At 35.5% G+C, this 23,711-nt stretch overlaps 1 protein-coding gene across 1 annotated transcript in view; it reads left to right on the forward strand.

Annotated features, from left to right (window-relative positions):
- Positions 1-23,711, forward strand: part of CFAP47 (cilia and flagella associated protein 47) — a 198,066-nt gene that overhangs the window by 66,390 nt on the left and 107,965 nt on the right. The window contains exons 26-35 of the mRNA XM_081326237.1: positions 735-968; positions 2,064-2,164; positions 2,935-3,066; positions 9,612-9,834; positions 11,005-11,211; positions 12,046-12,139; positions 12,690-12,797; positions 16,100-16,295; positions 21,192-21,289; positions 22,539-22,655. Coding sequence (XP_081182363.1) covers positions 735-968; positions 2,064-2,164; positions 2,935-3,066; positions 9,612-9,834; positions 11,005-11,211; positions 12,046-12,139; positions 12,690-12,797; positions 16,100-16,295; positions 21,192-21,289; positions 22,539-22,655 — 1,510 coding nt within the window. The remainder of the gene's footprint in view (positions 1-734; positions 969-2,063; positions 2,165-2,934; positions 3,067-9,611; positions 9,835-11,004; positions 11,212-12,045; positions 12,140-12,689; positions 12,798-16,099; positions 16,296-21,191; positions 21,290-22,538; positions 22,656-23,711) is intronic.

The following is a 23,711-nucleotide window of genomic DNA, read 5'->3' on the forward strand; positions in this document are numbered from 1 at the left end:
TCAGTTATTCCTTGTTACTTTTAGCACTAATCATTATTAGACGATCTTCATTACAGTCACTGTCAAATAAATTAAACAACTAATTTTGTAATAAAAAAGTGGAGGGAGCCATAATGTAGGAAAGAAAACATAAATCAAAATATTGTCAACTTCTAAACAACCCTGCTTGAGGCCACTCACTTTCATTTCTCAGTTGCCACAGAAATGGGGGGTGGGTGGGGGGATGATTGTTTTAGCTACTTTGCGCCAGACACAACAGAAGACAGGAAGTTTCTTAAATCATGTGGAATTGAAGCATTCAAAAAGAAGGAAAACAAATCCACTGAATGTGACCTTGACTATACCAGAAGTTATTTGGGCCAAACCTGAATACAATTCCAAACTAATTTAAGATAATTGGCATTAGAACTCAACAAAGGAAAATTAGTGCATTATTATATTATACCATGTAGGCTACTTCACTTTACATTTTACTGCTTAGGAAGCTAGAAATATAAAAGTATAATTAAAAATGTGTAAAGTGAAATATAATTTTCAGTAACTTCCCTTTAGATCTAGCTATTTTAACAGAGCATCTTTATTGATAACTTACATTTCACTGTGTGTTTTTCCTTTGAAAATTACTATTTTAGCCTAACGGTGAGTGTCAAATAGGTGTCAAATAAATTAAGTAAATAAATATTTTAAGTCCTGTTATTTTGAAATTTCATGTCTTACTCTCTTGGTTTTAACAGGCCATCAGTTTTACAAGCTGAAATTCCAGAACTTGATTCTGGAGATTATGAGGGTGGTGGTGATACTAGTGCTCAACAGAGACATCCCTTAACAGTGGACTTTCCAAAAGGCAACAAAATTGAAATAACACCAGAAGGAAACTGTATTGGATTCAGCTGCCGCATCAATTTCATTTCTTCAAAGCCATTGTCTTTTTTGAAGAATATATTCTTTGTTGATGAAGAAAGTAACAGGTAGCTGCAATATGATTTTTTTAGATACTTAAGTAACGTAAGATATTTCAAGGCTCAATGTTATTTTACTTATATGATATTACATGCATAATTTGAAATGCTTTATGTACCCATATTTTATTGCTAAAATATTAACAATTTTTGGCTAGTATAAAAGAAATAGTTTAATATTACTTACTTTAGAAGAGTGTCAGCACATACCATCTGCCATGGGCTCTTGTTCAAAAGTTAGTATATAGAAAGAAATACATGAGGGGAATTGTTCATTCTCTCTGTGATATAAAAAAGCTTGAGTTGGAAATTAAATGGCAGTAGTAGCCTATGTAGAAACTCCATTTCAGTTTTGAATTGAAAGATTAGAGCAATAATACTTCATCATTTCAGTTATCCAAGATCAAAAGGTGTATGTATGTATGTGTATATATATATATATATATATATACATATATATATATATATATATATATATATATATATATATATATATATATATATATATATATATATATATATATATATATATATATATATATATATATATATATATATATATATATATATATATATATATATATATATATATATATATATATATATATATAGTTGTCAAGATTTGTCACTGTTATTATTGTACATGAATTGAACTGGGGGTAAAAATATCTAATAAACTGTAACTGTAGTTATTACAAGGAAATCAGTATCACGGGGGGAGATAAATATATTTGAAAGAGATTTGATCAAAATAGGCAGTGCCACATAATATTCCAGGTTTTTTTAAATGAATACATTTAACTTAAAATACTGTGAAAAGCAGTTTTGGTTTCCTAGCTTCCAGCTATTCAATTGATTTACAATCCTCTAATAATTTTACATTGCACAGTGAACAGTTCTCCCTCCTAGAATGACAATATGTTGTAAAAGTAATAGTGACAAGCCTGTTTTATTTATTTGGAAGCTTTTTCCATACATAATGCAGCGTTTGCACTTTTGCATGGATGCCAGGACAGTGAGGAAACTGAGAATTTAATTATAAAATTCTGCTAATAGCAGGGAAATATTCAACTATATTTTTAATGAAAGTTATTCTAATTTTAGATTCTCACTTCAAGTGTCTGCAACAGCAGAGAATTGCCTTCTTACAGTGTATCCCTACTTGGCCTGTCACCTTACTAATCAACAAATTGTCTTGGAAAGTGGTGAGTAGTTTCTGATTTGTTTTTATATTATTCTGATTAGTGTTGCTTCAAACATTTGACAGTTTAATGTGCTATATCAAGATTCTATTTTTTTTATTGTTTGCGGTCACCAAAAGCCCTTAGTTTTTACACAAAGTACATCCTGATGCTTGGATGGGTGAGACATTACTGAAAGTTATAAAAGTACATTTGAAGAGGTATACATGATAAGGCTGGTAGACATGAAACAGTGGGATGAAATAAGAAATAAATAAGATTGATATACATAAAGTTTAGAATGGATATTATTAAGCTTTCTAGTTCCAAAAACTAGAAATTAATCTAAGTGATTAAGTTTTCTAGAATGCTAAAACATAATGCAGAAATATAAAATATGAATTAATAATTTGTTTAAATGAAATGAATTTGATGTATCTTAAAAATTTTAAGTGTTTCACAGCTAGTTATAGCCTAATGCTTTAGCATTAGTATTTAAAGAATTTTCACTAATTGAAATTATTTTTTTCTTCTTAATTACCTAGAACATTTATATTCTTACTTTCAAAAATTCTAAATTATTTTCTTAGCAATTTAAAAGTCTTTACTTCCCTGACATACTTAGAGGTTAAGAATTTTGTCATTGAATGTGATGGATTAGCATTAGCTTATTTATGCTAGTTTGAATTCATGATATATTTGTGCATAATATACAGTTAAATATTTTGGGATGTACTTTTAGAATGAACTGAATCCTGCATGATAGCTTTTGTGTGTGTTTTCATCATACTTAGATTCTAGTAAGATAATTTACAGCACTGGAGATACTTTACAACATCCCTGCTACATTCCTGGAACATGTATACAATCTTCTTCCAGTATTTTTGATCCAGTTACCAACTCTGATTATGAAAATTCTGTTTCAGGTATAATTAATTAATTAATTTATCAATTTATTTATTTATTTATCAATTTATTTATTTATTTATTTAATTTATTTATTTATTAATGGGATTTATATCCCGCCCTATCTCCCGAAGGACTCAGGGCGGCTAACAACAAAACATATAATAAGTACAGAAATTAAGAGAAAAATAAAATTAAAATCATCTGTGCAATAAATTAAAATTAAAAATTAAAAATAAATTAAAAATTGTAAATATAATTAAAATGCCTGTCAGTCCAGGTCAGCCAGGTGGAAAAGGAGTGTTTTGAGGCTGCGGCGAAAGGACTGGAGATTTTGGGCCATCTGAAGCTCAGGGGAGAGCTGATTCCATAGGACTGGTGCTCCCACAGAGAAGGCCCTCCCCCTGGGGGGTCGCCAGTCGACATTGCCTAGCTGACGGTACCCTGAGGAGGCCTTCTCTGTGTGAGCATACTGGGCAATGGGAATTCGTTCCCGGCAGCAGATGGTCCTGCAAGTATCCCGGGCCTAAGCCATGTAGGGCTTTAAAGGTAAGTACCAGCACCTTAAATCTCACCCGGAGGGCAACCGGTAGCCAATGCAGCTCACGCAGGAGGCGTGTAATATGGGAGTATCGGGGTGTTCCCATCACTACCTGTGCAGCTGCACTCTGTACCAGCTGAAGCCTCCGGGTGGTCTTCAAGGGCAGCCCCATGTAGAGAGCATTACAGTAGTCTATACGGGAGGTAACGAGTGCGTGGGTGACTGTACGTAGGGCATCTCGGTCCAGAAAGGGGCGCAATTGGTATATTAGGCGAATCTGGGCAAATGCCCCCCTAGCCACGACTCCAATATGATCTTCAAAACTGAGTCGTGAATCTAGGAGGACGCCCAGATTGCGTGCTCTATCAATGGGAGGTAACATCTCTCCTCCTATAGTCAAAGATGGAACCTCTTGGACTAAACAAGATGACGGTATGTAGAGCCACTCAGTCTTGGCCGGGTTGAGTCGAAGCCTGTTCTTTCCCATCCAAATCTGTACCGCTTCCAGGCAACGGGACATCACATCGAGGGCATCACTGGGTTGGTTCGGGGTGGAGATGAATAGTTGGGTATCATCAACATATTGATGATATTTCACCCCGAAGCCACGGATGATCTATCCCAGCAGCTTCATATAGATGTTGAACAGGAGGGGTAAGAGCACCGATCCCTGAGGCACTCCACAACTAAGTGGCCTAGGGCTTGACCTCTGCCCCCCTGTTAACATCGTCTGCGAACGGTCCGAGAGGTAGGAGGAGAACCACCGCAGAACGGTGCCTCCCACTCCCAATCCCTCAAGACGACGCAGTAAGATACCGTGGTCAATGGTATCAAAAGCCGCTGAGAGATCTAATAGGACCAGGACAGAGGAATAACCTCTATCTCGGGCCCGCCAGAGATCATTCACCAGTGCGACCAATGCCGTCTCCGTGCTATACCCGGGTCTGAAACCCGATTGGTACGGATCCAGATACTCAGCTTCCTCCAGGATCAAAGGGAGCTGTCGTGCGACCACGCTCTCAACGACCTTCGCAAGAAAGTGAAGGTTGGAGACAGGACGGAAGTTGTTTAAAATAGCTGGATCCAATGCAGGTTTCTTAAGGAGGGGCCTTACCACCGCCTCTTTCAAGGCGGCAGGGAAGTACCCTTCACTCAGTGAGGCATTGATAACTGCTAGGAGCCAGCCTCGTGTAACCTCCCGAGATGCATAGACTAGCCAGGAGTGACACGGGTCCAACAAACATGTGGCGGCACTTAGTTTCCCCATGATCTTGTCCACTTCATCCGGAGTCAGAGGATCAAACTCTTCCCAAATGTTCTCGGCCAAATTCATCATTTTCCTCTCGTCAGATACTGCCCAGTCAGAGTCCAGACCAGCCCGAATCTGAGCAATTTTGTCCACCAGATATTTACTAAATTCCTCATCCCGTCCTTGTAGGGGGTCCTCTCCCGTCCCTTGATTTAAAAGGGAGCGGACCACTCTAAATAGGGTGGCCGGGCGGTTATCTGCGGATGCAATGAAGGTGGTGAAGTAAGCGCGCTTTGCCACCCTCATTGCCACAAGATAAGATCTAGAAAAGGATCTTAACTGTGTTCGGTCAGACTCGGACCGACTGGTTCTCCAAATGCTCTCTAGGCCCCTTCTCCGGCGTTTCATCTCCCGCAGGTCCTTGGAGAACCAAGGAGCGAGTCGGGACTTGCACCGGGTCAGAGGCCGCAAAGGGACAACGCGGTCGAGAGCCTCCGAAGCAGCCTGTTGCCAGGCATTAACTAAGGACTCGACCGGGCTGTGGGAGAGGGAGGTGGGAATCAGTCCAAGCGCCATCTGGAATTTATCTGGGTCCATCAGGCGCCTGGGGTGGAACCATCTGGTCGGTTCCGCCTCCTGACAGCAGGGGGTGACGTGACGGAGGCCCAACCGCAGGAGATAATGGTCTGTCCATAATTTACAAATGATCTCTAAAATGAAGGAATGATTGAGAACTATGGTTGAGCTTTTCAAAAGTTATTTGGAGATAGTAAATTTTGTGCTCCTTTCTGAGACTTGCAGCTGGCTATAATTGGCACAGTTGTTGAACAAATGGGATATCTACTTGGGAGGCCTGATTTATATAGCGAAGAAAAGTTCATTAATCAGATTTTAATTTGCTCAGTTTTCAAATATAAACTTAAGAACTAATATCAAATAGTTCCATCTTTGGAACTAAAGATGCTAAATAACTTTTCAATGAGTAGTTTTGGTTGTGATATACCAAAATAGTGTAATATAATTCTGCACTGTGGATGTTAAAAATTACATTGAAAGTACCAATTGTCATTTTATGTCTTGTTAATACTAATAATACTTATTACTTATTAATCTGGAAGCACAATGCAAAATGGTTTCTTTGGAAGATTTCTGAAAAAAAATATATATAAAGGAAAGTACTGTTCAGGTACCATCTGCTTTATTTAATTCAAAACTAATTCTCTGAACCTTGCTTGGGAATTATTAATCAGCCAGTGGAACTGATACAAAGAAAAAGAAGAGGTTTTGTTGCTTTTTGTAATAGTTTCAAAGGAGACCAATATAGAATTAATTATAATCAAGACAATTAAGACATGGTTCATCATAGCAAAATCAGAACATTTCATAAAATATTATCAAATCTTATTTTGTGCATAAGATCTTCTGGCAAGAAACAAATTGCTAGGCCTTTTGCTAGATCTAAGAATACTTCATAGTGAAGGATCAGAGTGAAGATCCAAACTGAGATCACTGCTAATTGAACAAAATGTTTGCCAGTAGCCAGATTACTAGAAGCCAGCATGGGCTTTTTAAAAATAGGTCATGCCAAACAAACTTTATTGCCTGCTTTGATAACTTGACTAAATTAATGGGCAAAGGAAATGTTGTGAATATAGTATATTTAGGCTTTAGTAAGGCATTTGATAAAATAGGTCACGGCCTACTTCTTAGAAAGAGAACAATGTAGGACAGATAATATCACCAGATCGATTTGCAGTTGGTACTCAACATGTAGTCTTCAATGGAAGTATATCTATGTGGAAGGAAGCAATGAGTACTTCAAGGTTCTGTCTTGGACCCAGTTCTCTTCAACATCTTCATAAATCAGCTAGATCAGGGGATTGAAGGGGTCCTCATCAAATTTGCAGAAGACACTAAGTTGGGGGGAATTGCTAGCACTGAGTGATAGACTCAAGATTCAGAAGGATACCTAACCTTTATTGTCATTTTTTACTGTGGGCACAATGGCACAGATTAATGAAATTTAGTTGTTCCTCTCGAAGAGTACACATACATAACACAGATTTAAACATACTATATACAACATCAGACTTGAGCATTGGGCCAATCAACAAGATGCAGTTGTTAGTGTGAAGAAAAGTAAGGACCTATACTTAGGAAGCAAAAACTAGATGTCCAGGTGCAGGATAGGCATACTTGGTCAACAGTAGTACCTATGAGAGGGATCTAAATGTCCTGGTAGACCATCACTTAAGTATGAGCTAGCAGTGTGCTGCAGCTACTAAAACAACAACAACAATGCAGCTGCATTAACAGAAATAGCATCAAGGACATCAAGCCTGAAAATAAGGAGGAATTTCCTGACAGTCAGAACAATTAATCAGTGGAACAACTTGCCTCCTAGAGTTGTGGGTGCTCCATTGCTGGAGATTTTCAAGAAAAGATTGGACAAACATTCATCCAGGATAGTATAAGGAGGTTGGACTGGAAAACTTCCAATGTCCCTTCCAGCCCTCTGCTTTTATGATTCTGTGAAATACTACTACAATACCCCAATTTCATTTCAATATTTTTTATTTATTTTATTTTAATCCCATTTATATCCCGCCATTATATGAGTTGTCTAGGTTAACCAATAATTCAGTAATATACATAATTTTTTTTAGTTTAGGTCTAATATTAGAAGCTCAAATACTCCCTCTCTTTTTCAAGTAATAACTGTTATCTCATATTGGGCAAACAGAATTCTTATTTTCAACTAAGTAAAAACATTCTTGTTACATTTATCAATACTTTTATCCTATACATAAACTTTAATTTCCCGTCAATATAAAAAAACAAAGAAAAAAAACTATTATTTATGATTTCCAAATATTTTATGTTAGGTGACCAAAGGTTTTCCTTATCTCAACTTCTCCCTTTTCCCCTTTTCATACCAATGTCTAATAGTCTAGTTACACATCTTACCTATTCAATTATAATGTTACTCTATTTTCTAAAAGTTATCTATTTTCCACCGTATTCAGCCCTCTAATTAGTAATATAATATCCCCTCTAATAAATCAAAGTCATTATTTTCTTCAGCCTTACTCTGGCTTTCTTCCTTTGCCTCCCTATTACTCCAATTTCCCACAATTGTCCTGATAGGTTTATCTTCCATTCAGTCTATTCTTCCTTTTCCTCAAATTTCTTCTGATTTTTGTAAAAAGTCTTTTCCAGTTTCAATGTTGTCACTCTGTTTTCTGATTTTTCTGTTGGCTGGGTCTCTTGGTCAGTTGGGTCCTCTATCTTAGTGTTTAGTTGTACCAATTTTCCTTTTATTTTCTGCATTGTTAGTTCTTTGGTTGTAGTCAAAATCTGGGTTTGTATATTTAAGTTGGCACATTGTTCCTTTATGTTACTTCTTATTTTGTCAGAAGCTGAAAGGATGGTTTTTGTGTATTGATTTCAGCATGGAAAGGATTTTTTCCTGATCTTCATCCATATTCTGTTGATAGTTTGTTAAGTTGGCTGGACATTTTTATAGGGGTTGCTTAGTGTATGTGGGATTAAAGTGGGGTATAAATTATAACAAATAAATGAGTAAATTATATCAATAAATACTTATTTCTGAGGGCTCACAGGGAAGGAAAAAAAGAGAAAAAGTAAAAAGTAAAAATGTAATAAAGAAAAAGACATATATGAAGAAGTGATTTCAATCTTAATCACAACAAGCGTAAATAAAGTAAGTGACTATCTCTTCTAATTTTATAAACAATTATTTCTTTATCCCATATTTATTTATTTACTAAATTTATATTCCACCCATCGACTCTGGGCAGCTTAAAGTAGCATAAAATCCCTAGATATAAAAACATTAAAAGCATTAAAACTAAGATTAACAATTAAATCCCTTATCTGTAGACAAAACCATAAAGCATCATCTTCTCAAGCTTGGTTTCAGCAGAATTCCACTTTTGGATAGCCAAAAGTGACAATATATCTTCTTTTAACCTTGAACAACTAAATCTACTTTATATTCACTTTTTTTTACTTTACCTAAAGTTTTAATTTTCATTCAAATATTGTCATAGAATTTCATTTTTCTTCTTTGTCTTATTGTACAGGGTTCTTCACGACTTTAACAAGCTTCTTTTGTAAATTCCATAAAAAATTGTCCAGGTCACTGTCTTGGTTTATCATTTGTATTTGCCCCTTTGAATTTTAAAACAGCAATAAAATCCTTTTCTGGATCTAGTAAAACGTTCTTTTCCAAGTCATATGCCTGTCATTTTAAATGCATTTTTGATACCATCTCTATCGTGTGGGCTAAAATGTGTTATTTCATTTCAATACATCTTTTGAATAGAAGGAGACATCATTTCTGATATTGTTAATATTGTGGCTACTAATTTCTGACTCCATTCTTCAAAAGTCTCCTTCAGTATTTTCATTGTTACTATACCTGTATAGTAATTCAGTTTCATAGAAACTGTGATTGATTATTGATTGAATGATTAGGTACACCATCAATTTTATCAATCAAATAATGGCATATTCATAATCAGTCTGACCCATCCAATATGAAGCTATGAATTTTATTTTATTGGATAACTACTTATATTTACAAAGTAAGAAATAGATACATTACTGATTATTGGATCATAATCACCTATATTTGGACATACCTGAAGTGTTTGAACTTGTTTTCAAAAAAACCTGAATATTAAATAATTAAATAAGGTTTAATTGTTTGCCAGAAAGTGGTACAACTAAATTACTTTATTTTTATGCAGAACTGGAAAAGATCGTTGAAAATGAAAAGTTAAAGAAGTGGGAGGCTATCATCCAAAGTAAATGGGTTAGGAGGAACACATGTAATGAATTAGTTTTTCCTGCAGAAGACACAGCAAAATATACTTTTTTCCAGAAAATTGTAATGGCAGTTCAGAACTGGTTTACTCTTTTTGGCTGGTCTAAAGGACCAAATCCAATTTCAATTCCATATACTCTAAGACGGTAAGAGCAGATCGTTATCATAGAGAACTTTTTTTAACAAATGAACGCTTTATTAAACTTAGGGAAATATTTCAGTATGAGTTGAAAGAAAGAGCAGCGATTTATATTTATAGTTATAAACTAGACAGTTCTTGACTTATTGGATTATTGTTTCGCTGATATTTCCTTACCAGATTTCTCAGTGTGTTCAACAATGGCAAAGCATCTAATGTATTGCCTTCACTGGAAAAGTTCCTAAAAATTCAGAAAGATGTTCAGAAATTTATCTTGAATTCTATAGCAGTCAACATCAGGAACCAATTACAGGAATGTTTTACTCCATTTTGTATTATGTCATAAAACAACGTATAAAATTTACCCTATTTCAGTTCCATGGGAGTCATGAATTCTGCATTGTGTATGTGTCCTGTATTAGGACCCCAGAACTGTACCTTCTCTATAGCAGTACCCACCTTTTGGAATGAGGTTTTCCCTGAAATCTGCATATCTGTTTAAAAGGCCTTGAAGACCTGACTCTTTGCCCAGGCCTTTGGTGAGATGGATGAAGCCCCCTTGCTTCCTTTTTGGGGGTCTTATTGTTTCTGCCATCTCTTATTTTTCATTTATTACTAAATCTGCTGTTCTTATTTAGTTTTTGTATGCTATCTAGACTTGTTGGTAGTAAGACAGTATACGCAAATAATAAATGCATCTAGTCCTCACCTTACAACAGTTAATTTACTTACCATTCAATGTTACAATGGCGCTGAAAGAAGTGACTTATGACCATTTTTCATAGTTATGACTGTTGCAGCATCCCCATGGTCACATGATCAATATTCAGATGCTTAGAAAATGACTTACATTTAGGAAGATTGTACTGTCCCAGGATCATGTGATTGCCTTTTGCGATCTGACCAGCAAAGTCAATAAGGAAGCCAGATTCACCTAACAACCATGTGACTAACTTAACAATAGCAGTGATTCACTTAAGAACTGTGGCAAGAAAGATAATAAAATAGGGCAAAATTCACTTAACAAATGTTTCACTTAGCATCAGAAATGCTGGGCTCAATTGTGTTTATAAGTCAAGGATCACCTGTACCAGAAAATAACAAAATAAACCAGTAGGAGGTTCTTTAACTTACCTTACTTTTAATAATAACAGATTTCTTTCTGTCCTCTATCTAGTGATATTTGTAAAATTCAAATGACTTCATCAGATGAAAAACTCAAGCTAAACCTTGGTAAAGATACCAAGACAATTTATGACTTGCTCCTTCATTTAAGTGGACAGTTATTGCCTGGAATTAGTTCAAGTCAAGTTTTGCCTTTTGATCCCATCCAACGAGTAGTGCAACTTCACTGGCAACATTCTACAATGATCACTTTTCTCAAGTATGTGCTTTGAAAGTACTGGTATGATTTGCATGTAGTTTCAAACGTTTTCCAGATCTGTACATTTTTACTGAAGTACTAATATGCTAGACCATCCTGAAATACAATGATATTAATTTTAAACTGACCTCAAAAATCACAACAAAAACACACAAATATTATAGATAGACTGGCTAGAGGCCACAGTCCATAAATGAGCAAGGTAAGGGCAAAAATATAAAATCAATATCAATTCAATTAAAAGGTGTTAATTTATTTCACAGGCAAATACTTTTAAATATCTAATTTGTAAAAATCAATAAAATATATGAAAGTACATATATTAACCCTCATTTCCTTCCTTCCTTCCATCAAATGCAGTAAATAAGAAGATGGTAATAAAATGAAAGGAGAAAGGACAGAACTGGGAAGAGATGAGAAAGGGAGTTACAATTTGGGATGGAGAAGAAGAAAAGAAAATAGCTGTTTGCAAAAAGCTGAACAAGCATTCATGTGCATTTTGCAATCATAAACCAATGTATACTTATCCTATAGAAAATTCTATTGAGTTCAATGGTTTTTATTCCCAAGTATTCTTAGGATTCCTATTCTTTGGTTGTGAAATCCTGCAATAGTCTACTCCTCTATTCAAGAGGGATAAATGTTCTTGAGAGAAAAAGTAATATGTTAATTATCTCTTTTGGAGGCTATCATATTTATAAGATTTCATATTTATGGCTATGGATAAAACCTCTTGAAGTTAGTGCATTCACAGGTAGTTGAAGAAAGGGTGATTCTTTTCCAATATTTTGCATTGTTTTCTAATTTTTTATTTTGCTTTGATGTTGACTTTAGAAGTCAAGGAGCATCTCTTTCCCACATTATGCCTCAGTTTCTTCTTGACTTTGAAGATTATACGATATGGTCCCGTTTGCAGCTTATGCTGAAGGTAACATACCTAGCTAAACTTCGTGTTTTCAATCTTAATGTTAATATACTGTAATAATTGAAAAAGATATTTTCCTCTGGTTGTATGAATAATAGTATCATATGTAAATCTACCCCTTTTTATTTTGTTGTGAGTTATTTACAAGCTATGGCCAGAATGTAGTGCTTCAATGAAACTTACATCAAGAAGGAAATGTACAGATTTGTACAAGGATGTTTGCTGGAAATATAATATACTTTTTTTCTCTTTCCTGCATGGCAATCTATTAACAGCTCACTGAAGCATATTTGTTTGAAAGCATATCAAGTTACCAAATAAATATTGGTATGACTAATACCATTTTTATAGTATTTATAGAATTTTGGACACAGTATTTTCTGCACCCACAGATTTATTACTTATACTAATTTATGAGACTTCAGTGTCATCCAAATGTGCAGAACATCTTAATAATAATTTTATTTCAGATAATAGTTAGTATTAGTTCATTGTGGTAGATGATGAAAGAAAATCAAAATGTAAATCAGAATTATTTCATCTTTATTTAAAGATTCAAAAATCTGATGAAGATGACAATTATATTGATGTTTTGGATGACTCTATCTTCGAGACTGTGAGTAAGCGAGCCTGGACAGATGTGCTACTTCAAATATATAAGGTGAGATGAATATGTCTTTATTCACATAAGCTTGATTGACATAATGTAGAAGAATTGCTTGTTTTAGCTGTAATTATGATAGTGCAAAGACTAAAAAAATAACTTCACATTATCATTTATATCAATCTGAAAATTGATTGGATAGCTTAAAAGCAATTTTGTACTTAAATAAGATTTCTGCTGAAGAATGTAGACTGAACCTGGAGATTTGAAATCTTTAGTGAATTCTCTGAAAGATTGGAAAAAGACATCCTGATTAAAAAAACGATCACAAGAGATGCTGTGTAAGAACATTATTCAGATGAGTACAAACATTCTACAGCCCCCCAAAACACCAGCCTACCTCTCCAACATCATCCAACAAAATGGCTATATTTCAAAAAGTGTCTGGCCATTCAGCTTAGTACAGCACAATAAGCACAAGCTATGGAAAGGTTAACACTGCCATAGTTCAGAAACATCTCAGAAAGAACAGACAAACTATTATAACTGCACCCAAATCAACTAAGCTCTCCAAAACATTTTACCATAGGTTAATCAAAAGACCCAGTAGCCCAAGAAGGAAAAAAAACCAGGAGTTACTTACAACATAGATGTAAGGACTGTAACAACTACTTTGTAGGACAGAAGACTGAACACCAACTAGCAGTCAGAAGACATGATGAAAATTCCTTAATCTGACAACACAAGGACAGATCAGCTATAGTTTCAACTGGGAAACTGCACATCCTAGACTAGGTTAAATGCAGAAATGCTAGGAAATTTCTGGAAATTTGGAATGAGCCATCAATAGATACATAAGCCACATTTACACATCATTCAAAAGAGACAATAAAAAACAAGGAAGCAAAAAGACCAGAATACGTCCTCTCCAGCAGCCAACACTCAGATGAACTTGGATTAACAACAGGCAATCAATCAATCAATAATTAAGGAACTACCAAAGAAAACTACATCCCCACCAAAACTGGCAGGTAAAGCTCCTCTCTATATAAAGGGAGCATAAGCTACATTCACTCTCATTATTTAGTTGGGTAATGAAATGTCTGTAAGCAAACAACTACGCTCAGAGAGAGAGAAAAAAATAATGTTTTCAAAATGCAGAGAAAATGACGAAAAGAGTGGAATTAGAATTTAGTCTATTTGCTAGAGCATTGGAGCTGTAGTTGGTAATTGCTTGAATATAAATATAAATATAAAGGTGAAATCTAAAAAGTACTGTGAGTTTGGCAGGTAAATAAATAATAATCAAATACTCTTCAAGATGGCTGGAATACTGAGTCAGGAGTGCTGAGATGGATAATGTGTTGCAATATTCTGATATAGATCTCACTCATGTTAATATATTACTGCTCTAACGGATCTTAGAAATACTTACCTAATTACAGGCATTTCTGTACAGGTATTCCTCAAGTTATGACAGCTCATTTAGCAACTGTTTGAAGTTACAACATCACCCCCGCAAGTACTTATGACACAGTCCCTAGGTTACGAATGTTGCAGCACCATGGTAGTTGTTCCCCCTTACGAATGACCACAGAGGCACCCCAACATTCACCCTGCCTATTTCCCCCCCCATTGGATTTCCACAGGCAATGGGCCACTTACCTTGCAAAGATCTAGTGAGCTGTCTACTTCTAGCCTTCCTGCTGCAGTTTCTTTGCCTGCCTTTGGTGCTTCAGGCCGTCCGTGCATTCACAGAGAATTCGCTACTGATCTCACGTGATCTTGCGCTACTTCAGGTCTCCATTCTTTGCAAATGGATGGGAGGCTTTGATGTTTCTGGCCTTCCATCCATTTGCCGTTTCCTTGCTGAAGCCTACAGGGGCGAGAAATTGCATCCCTGCAGGCTCTGGTGGTCTTTGCAAAAAGCTTTTGGCACAAAGAATGGAGGCTGGGAGCAGCGCACATGCCCCTCCTGGCCTCTGTTTTGCAAAGACAATTAGAGCCTGCAAGGATGTAGGCAAAGAAACTGTGGCATAGAGGCTGGAGACGCCACAGCTTGCTTGATCATCGAGATCTTCAAAAGATAAGTGAGGTGGGGCAGGATGGAGGGGGGAGGGGGGGAAGCATGAAATATCTCAATGGGCTAGGGGAGGCCTTGGGTGGTCGGAAGCAGTAGGTCCCACAGGGTCTTCCCCTCTCTGAAATTCCTCATGTGCAATTAACGACCTGAATGTTTGATTAGCAAATGCATTGGGTAAATCAGGGAGGGATCACGTTCATTTAACGTGATCCGATTAACAAATTCCTCGAGTTACAAATGTAATTGGTAGGCTCTCTTACATTCGTAAGTCGATGACTACCTATACTTCATGTATTGATTTACTGTAGATGTCCAATAGATAGCAGCAGAAAGATACAGAAAAAAGTGTTGCCATCTAGTGTGTCAACGCTGCAAACATTGCATGTTTTTGCTTTGACAATATAAGAGGCAGCCTTTTCCTTTAAATTGTTTTGCTCTTAAAATTAGATGAAGCTGGGGAGAGGAGGGAGAATGTTTTCCCCAGTTGTTTTTAATAAGATAAGAAATGGAGTGTTACAGACCGGAAGGGAAACTTTGCCCTTCAAACTGATTGGAGAATGTGATTTATGACTGCTAATTGGAGGAGGGAATTGTGCCAGATATTACTGTAGGTGCTGAAGGGAGGGGAATTCAGATCTTGGCATGCCAACATGCTGTGCCGACAATTTGTTCTCATTATTATAGACTTTTTAGAATAAACAATGCCTGAAGGTTCTTTGAAGTGTTTCATTAGTCAGAACCATGACATTGTGGTTATCTAGATTTCCACAGCTCAGATTTGGTAGCCCCTAATCTTTAATCCAAAACTGAAACATTGAAAGATAGTGATATAGGTTTGGTTTGCTATAACTGGGGTGAGGGGGAAGGAATGGAATGTGCCATAAACAATGCAGGGTCCATCCTATAATAGTACTACTATGCAACCACTGAAATTACTGGCATTTTGGGCCCTGGATAAGAGTGGAAAGAATTATAGCTCCAGTGGACACAGTTTGTACATTGTAGATCATTATTGTAGCAAAGAATCAATTTTCTTTTTCAAAAACGTAAGCTTTCCTTTACTTGGGTTTGTTTCTAACACTGATAGGGACTCATAAGCCCATGTGTGGCATTCAGCAAAGATAAATATGAAATGTGAATATTTTCATAGTAGCATTACTAGTTATAAAATTTAACTGTTGCATAAGTAGAAAGACCACAATATTAAAGTTCATTTAATGGGATTTTACCTAAATGTAAAATTATTGGTAAGAAGCATTATAGCTTGCTGTTTCAGATTCTGATTCTCCAGCGAGTTTCGGTTCTTGAGGACACTAGCCAGACCAATACAGAAGACACAGAACACCTTCCAAAAATAAGCATCGATCCTTTGTCAAGTAACATATATTCTTCATCTGAAAGAATTATTCTTATTTGGATGAACAGACATTTTGAGAAGACACGAAAAATTGTGTGGAAAGATTGCAAGAAAGGTGGGGAAAATCACTAAATTCATGTTTTTGTAGATTCTCCCCCCTCCCCTCGTGCTGTACAGGAAAGAAGTTTGTCTTATACTAGTGCTATACAGTAATTTCCTAGTGCAGTTTTACAATTTTAGAGTTTATAATTTTCTCAAATATATTGCATTACTAAGTTCAGAAATATAATTTCTTCTCTGAACAAAATTTCCATTTATACACTTTTTTTACAGCTGTTGTCCCTTGACTCTCCCTTGTCTTAATAACTTCCATTCATTGGTAGATGGTTGTTGGGAGTGCAGAAAGAAAAGATCATATTTTATCATTCTTCTTGTCAGATAAGTTCCAAGGAGAAACTACCAGAACGCTTGTCAATAGTATCTGGGATGAAGAACAAAAGTTCACCATTTTTTAAGGTGATAGGTTCCTTTCAAAGGGGGGAGGCAGTCTAAAAGACCAGGATGAAATGACTATGAAAGCTTGTGATCAGTTCTACATCAGAGAGGCACTCTTATTATAGCACAGAGTAGCCAACTAGTTTATTACGTCACTGAAAATATGTTAACTATGACAATAAAACAATTTTGGGGGGTATTGATTGCAGATGCAATGCAGAATTTCAGTTTGATGAGCATTAATATTTAAAATAATGTGCAAAATATTCTTTTAGTTGAATTATTTGAAATATATTTTTGTTTATTTAAAAGAGATATATTACACGGCTCATGATACAAACATATAGTATACATATACATAGGGCATGACTGTATGTATACCTTGAAATCCTTTGGAGTTGTACAAGCATAAATTCCTGATACTCATTAAAGCACACGTAATTTTTTAAAGGTTATTCTTCATCCTAATATAGTAGTTACAGGTATTAATCAGTCCAAAAATACTATTCTTGTAAAAGAATAACAGAAGTAACAATAACAAATTGCAAAGCAGATAGCTGTTGATGCTACACATTGACTTTATGATTACTACTTTAAATAGGATTTAATTGTTTTTAATAGCCATGCTATTTTGTATTTTTAGTTTATATTTTTACAGTTGACTTAAGGTATTTTAATATAGATAAAGAGTGAATAGGTGACATAATTTTACATGTAACATCTAGGTCAGGGGTGTCAAACTGCCAGCCCGTGAACCGGATGCATCATAGCAAAACCGTGATCACCCCATTGCTGGCAATGGAAAAAAAGTCATGATATGTCAGAACACATCACGTGATGTTGTGAGTTTGACACCCCTGATCTAGATGTACAAAACAGCAAGAAAGGAATTAAAGAAATCATGCGTCTTTTTCTTAACTTAAAGCAGGGGTGCTAAACTGCTGGCCTGCGGGCCGGTTACATCATGCAGAGGCTGCGCCCACCCCAGCTCCGGCAATGCAAAAAGTCACGATATGTCACGACACATCACGTGACATGGCAAGTTTGACACCCATGACTTAAAGGGTTAGACTTCACATAAGGTTCAGCTCTTGTACCTTAAATTACATGTATTAACTTGTGAACAAATTCAAGTTGCCAGTGACTGTCCAGTGACTTTAAAGAAAATGAGGAAGCTCTGACTTCATACAGTTCAAAGATATTGAATCATTCTCATGCTTTCTTGTTAATCTTCTCTTGGCAATGCTTCAAGTTTTTAGAACTGAAGTACTTTAATTACTTTAAATATTAAAAATGTCCAAAGTTATGCTTATAAATTGGGTTATATTTTAATTCATTATAATATTTACCCATGAGTCCTCTTCTTATGCATTGTTAGTTGATAAATATTCTAAGTGATGAGCTGTATTAATTATTGAAGCACATAATGTAATTGTCAGTCAAGACATATGGGGAATTCTAATTAATAGATTTCCTAGTTATATATTCATAAAAAGAACAAGTAATTGTTGAGTTTTGAAAAAGCACACACTGAAGCAGAGGTAAAGCTAGTCAACCTAGCTATTCATCAATGAATGAAAACTGTTGTTTCATTTACATAATAGAATGCACTTTCATTTGTTAGAGAACTAAATCTACATAATTCAAATGCATTAAACAAACTTATCAGGTATTGTACACTAATATTCAAACATAGATATGTATACATAATATCATAAAATAAATCTTTTTAGAAGTAATATATATTTAATGATATGATCATATGATTAATTTCCATGGCTTCCAAGTGTTATCTACAATAAATACATAGACAGACAGACAGATATATCCTGCATGCCTCCTTTTAGAACAAATGGAATATTTAATTATACAGTTATACTCACAGAGACAGTGGCTTGCTCTTAATCGATCCCATTTTAATAGTCAGCAGTCACAAGTCAAATAAGCAGGTAATAGTTGTCATTACTCCACAGATCTTCTAAACCATGGGTGTCAAACTCGATCGTATCACGTGACGTATTGTGACATATTGCGATGTTTTTTTGCCTTTGCGGAGCCAAGGGTGGGCGTGGCCTGCATATGACACATCCAGCCCACGGGCTACCTACCAGTTTAACAAAATTTCAGGATTGTTAGAAGTTGAGAAGTACTTTCCCCTGATTTCATTATCACAGAGTAGGTTAATACAGCTCTTAGAGTGATTGACAGGCAGCGTGATGGGCAATATGCTAAATATATTCCTACATTTTTCCTGCCATCCAGATAATGTGTTTGAGCAATTAAATGGAATTCCATGGAAGACAGACACTTCACTTAGTACCCTTTAATCCTAGAGCACCGCTCTATGAAAGTAACTTTACAGAAAGAGTTTGGAAAAATAAAACCCTCTCTATTTCAGTATGGTCTCTGTGACATGTTCCAGGGCAGCATTTTCATCAAAAATTAAATTCTGAAACCTCTGCCATTAAAGATCAGAAAAGTTACATTGGACATGCTGTGGTCAGTGGTCAACATTCCTGGGTTAACCTATAGTCTGAAATGAAGGGGGCACACGTCAGCCCTTCCCCCTTTCCCTTGAATGGGAAGTTGCAATTTTCCACCCTATATTCCCCTACTGCTTTCCTATTTGCTCCCAGGCTATTTTGTATTTTCCTTTCACTGACCTCAGTATCTCTCTATAGCATTCTGTGATGCAATCAAGAATGCAATTTGTTGCCAATTAAGAACTGCTCCCTCACAGTAAGCATGTACTCTGTATAGGAAATTTAGCTTATTCCTATGGCTCTATGAACATTGAAACTACTGAAATATCTCTTTCTGTTGTTCATTTTATAGAATCATGCAAAGTTGATTTCTCCAATATTTGTATCACTGCCAGGTTGTGCATACCAATTTATGTTTTCTCACTAGTCTCAGTAATTATTTTATGACATGCAAGATTGCTAAATTTGGGGCAGGAGCTTGTAAAAAGTTAATTAGATGCAACAAAATCCTTACAGTTGTTTGCTATGTGCTTGGTTATTTGTAGTCATTTATTTTATCTAATTATTTAATTTCAATACAGCATTTGCCCATTTCAGAAAAGTAACTGTGGGCAGTGATCAATCATAAAACAATTAAAACAATTACAATATAAATAAAAAGTAAATATATATGGCAGCCAATCCTTTCAGCAATCCCACTGTTCCACACTTGTTTGCACTCTGATTCAGGTGACCCTAAGGATACAGTTTAACTCCAGTTGGTTTTAACACCTCTCAGAGTGCTAATGACTGGCTGCTGTAACAAGCATAAAACTTTCATTCACCCTCAGTTAGAACTGAAGAAGCTTGTTAGATGAAAAGTGAAATGTCTTCAAGAAAATCAAGAAAGTCCAGTTGTTTTAACACATCTTTGGGATAGCCATGACTGGGATGACGAGAGCATCCTTAGACATGAGGCAGCTGAGAAAAATTTTCAAGATAGATATCTATATAGCCAGGAAATAGAACCTTTTGTACATTCAACATTCCATATCCACACACATAACCAGGTCTTCAAGGGCTTATGAAAAGCCAATAAGATTGGAATCATCTTAATCTTTAAGGGAGAATGTTCCAGAGGGCAGAATTATGGTAGAGAAAGCATGTCTCCTAGTCTCTGCCAGTTGACATTCCTTGGCTGACAGGACCCTTAACATGACCAACCTGTTGGACTCATAATGACCTATACTCTATCGTTATTGTTTTGTTTTTATTTTCATAAAACATTTTATTTTTTTCCATATTTTAGATTTATTATATACAATTTAATTGTTTTATAGCAATTTTCAGCTCGTCATATACCTATATTAAAACATACTAAAGATATTTTAGTATTAATATAATTCATCTTTAAATTATTTGTAGACTTTAGTTTCCCTTGTTTCTGTGCTATTAATTTTAATCTTTTATATATATTCCTCATAATCTATAGAGATTGTAAAATTCTAGTTTTAGGCTAGTTTATGTTGTTCTATGGCCAAAAGAACTACGTAACTATAAGAAAACAAAGCAATGTATCGCTCATACTCTTTTGGAAATGACCTTATGCCCCAGGATGTTGAACCTCTTTTGCTCCATTCTCAAGCAGCTAATAAGATTTTGAGCAGATGTTCTACATTGGGAGTCGGGACCAGTTCTTAAGAAGAAGGAGCACACTCTGGGTGCCACAGTGTCTTGGAGCTGTAATCCTAAAGACAAATTAGAAAATGAAGCAGCAAGAAAGAAAATTACTCCCTGTTTTTCTTAGTGTACCTACTGTATATATAAGATTTTTTTCTGCCTCAGCTTGCAACAGTATGATCTTTGTCTAGCAGATTTATGGAGAAGTTGGAAGCGTAATATAATTCAGTGAGGGAGTGATAATTTATAATAGTTGTCAGAAGAGTTAGGTTTATCAGATACATTGCAACATCTTTCCTATGAAGAACAAACACAGCATTTTTATAAGTCCACAAAATTTGCATTGTGAAATTCTAAAATCTCATTTCAAATAGGGGACATACCTCCAACAAGATGGATAGTTAACTTCGATAGAGATCTTCATGACGGCCTTGTCCTTGCTGCACAATTGGCAAGCTATTGTCCCTATTTGGTAAGAAAGATTTTAAATTTTTTTTTGATAGAAATGTTATTTTATGTTTGTTTATAATATATTTTAGCATATTAATGGAAGAGCTAATGTGGTATTTTCATGAAGTTTGAACCAAACCAAAAAAAAACAAATTTAATTATTTTATAATTGCATAAGCTATTTATTTAATATGGTTACCATTTTAGCTTGTGCATTTTATGTCTCCTCTTCTAAGTATGTTACTTTTAAAACTATGTCCAAACTCATTGCCAAACCTTCTCTTTTATCTGAGTCTCTCACACTAGTATTGAAACTTTTCCTTTATCTTTAGGGTTATTTATTTTATTCAATTTGATGCCACCTCACTCTAAAACAAATATGGAAGCTAATAGCACAGTGAATAGAATTTTTTAAAAAAGTCTTGATAAATAAAACAAGATAATACAGAACAAGAAGCATACTGGAAAAGGGAAGAGAAGAACACAGTGGGAAACTGGCTGAGAACCAGAGCATATTTAACCTGCACCCAAGGGGTTCCAGATGCCTTGACTCAAGGCCTGCAGAATAGCCAGGTTCTTAAGGACCTCTGGAGTGCCATGAGACCACCCAGATCTCAGGGAGAACTTCATTTCAGAGAGCAGGCCCCACAGTAGAGGAGGCACACTATCTAAGTCCTGATAGAAGACACTGATCACAGGAAAGTGTGCCAGCGTTATTATTTTTTTCCTGTTCAACATGCTATTCCCTGTGTTTGAATTCACAGGGAGAGAGAGAGAGATTGTTTGAGATTTATAGGAGTGGAGCAGATATATATATATTATAATATTCAGGATTGGTCAAATAGGGTTCCCAATAAAACACTTAGATATTGGAGTGTTCTGATATCTAAGAGGCTGCCGCAAAGAAGAGGGAGATCAATCTATTTTCCAAAGTCCCGGAAGGCAGGACAAGAAGCAGCGGATGGAAACTAATCAAGGAGATACCCAACCTAGAACTAAGGAGAAATTTTCTGACAGTCAGAACAATTAATCAGTGGAACTCCTTGCCTCTGGAAGTTGTGGGTGCTCCAACACTAGAGGTTTTTAAGAAGATATTGGACAGCTATTTATCTGAAATGGTATAGGCTTCCTCCTTGAACAGGGTTTTGGACTAGAAGGTCTCTAAGGTCCCGTCCAACTCTGTTATTTTATTATTCTTATTCTGTTATTCTTCACCTGTAACTATTCAATAAATTCACTCAGAAAAACTTTCATTTTCATTTTGGTTGCAGATTTCAACTCACTTTGTGAATATGTACACTCATCCCACAAGTTCTGAACAGTATTTGCACAATGCCTTGATACTTGTGAATGCTTTTCATGCAATAAATCTTGACATAGATATAGTGGTAAGTGGTCCTATATTCCAAATACTCTAGGAGTAATTATATTCTTTCAGTTATATTGTTTTATATTCCTATTTTTTTATTGAAAAGTTTTACAATACATTTTATCTTTAACAATCCCCCCCTCCCTCCACCCACCCCTACCTAACCCTCCCTATCCCTCCCCCCCATTCCCCCCTCCCCCCCGACTTCCCAGAGCTAAGTACAAGGTATAAAAACAAAGAACAATCATAAACATCCATATGCTAACAACAATAAACTATTAAGTCTATCGCACTCTAGCTCATATAAAATGACTACAAGCAATACTAATATTACATAAAAAAAAGAAAAGAAAAGAAAACTTATTCAAATGCTAGGTGAAACTTTTTAGTCCCATATTTGTTCTGGATATATTCCTATTTTTAAAGTATGCACATAGGTAATTAAATTAATTATTATAATAATTCCCATTATAATTGGTATAATTAGCTTATTTTAACTCTGTAAGAATAAAAAGGGATTAAGAACTTTAATTTTATGGTGGTTTGTAATGTTTAAAAATATGGAGGCTTTGAATTAATTATGCATGAATTTATTTGGCTTATATCTTGCCTTTATTTGTCATATCAAGTCAGTGTACATAGAACTTCCTCCTCATATTCTTACCACAACAACAGCGCTGTGGGATCAGTTATTAGAGTAAGAGAAAGAAATAGATCCAACATCTCTCAGTCAGCTTCCATCACTAAGGAAGAACTAGAATTTACAGATTTCTGGTTTCTAGGCCAGCATCTTAACCATCACACCAGATTTTAATATGTGTGGATAGGAAATTTGCTTTTCAGAAAAGTAACCACTAATGCTATCCATGTTGTAAATCCAACTAAAAAAATGGCAATTGTTAGAGGAGGTTAGGATGAATCACAATTTTGCTGTGCTATCCAAAGAATTCAAATTATCATATTTTGAATACAATGAACAAAGATTTAGCTATCTGGAGAAGTTTATAATTCTGGGAAAGGTGCAAGGAAAAAGAAAATGAGGATGGCAGCAGCAGGATGGACAGTCTTAGTTACG

This window comes from Vipera berus (assembly GCF_964194415.1).
Source record: "Vipera berus genome assembly, chromosome: 4".
Taxonomy (NCBI): domain Eukaryota; kingdom Metazoa; phylum Chordata; class Lepidosauria; order Squamata; family Viperidae; genus Vipera; species Vipera berus.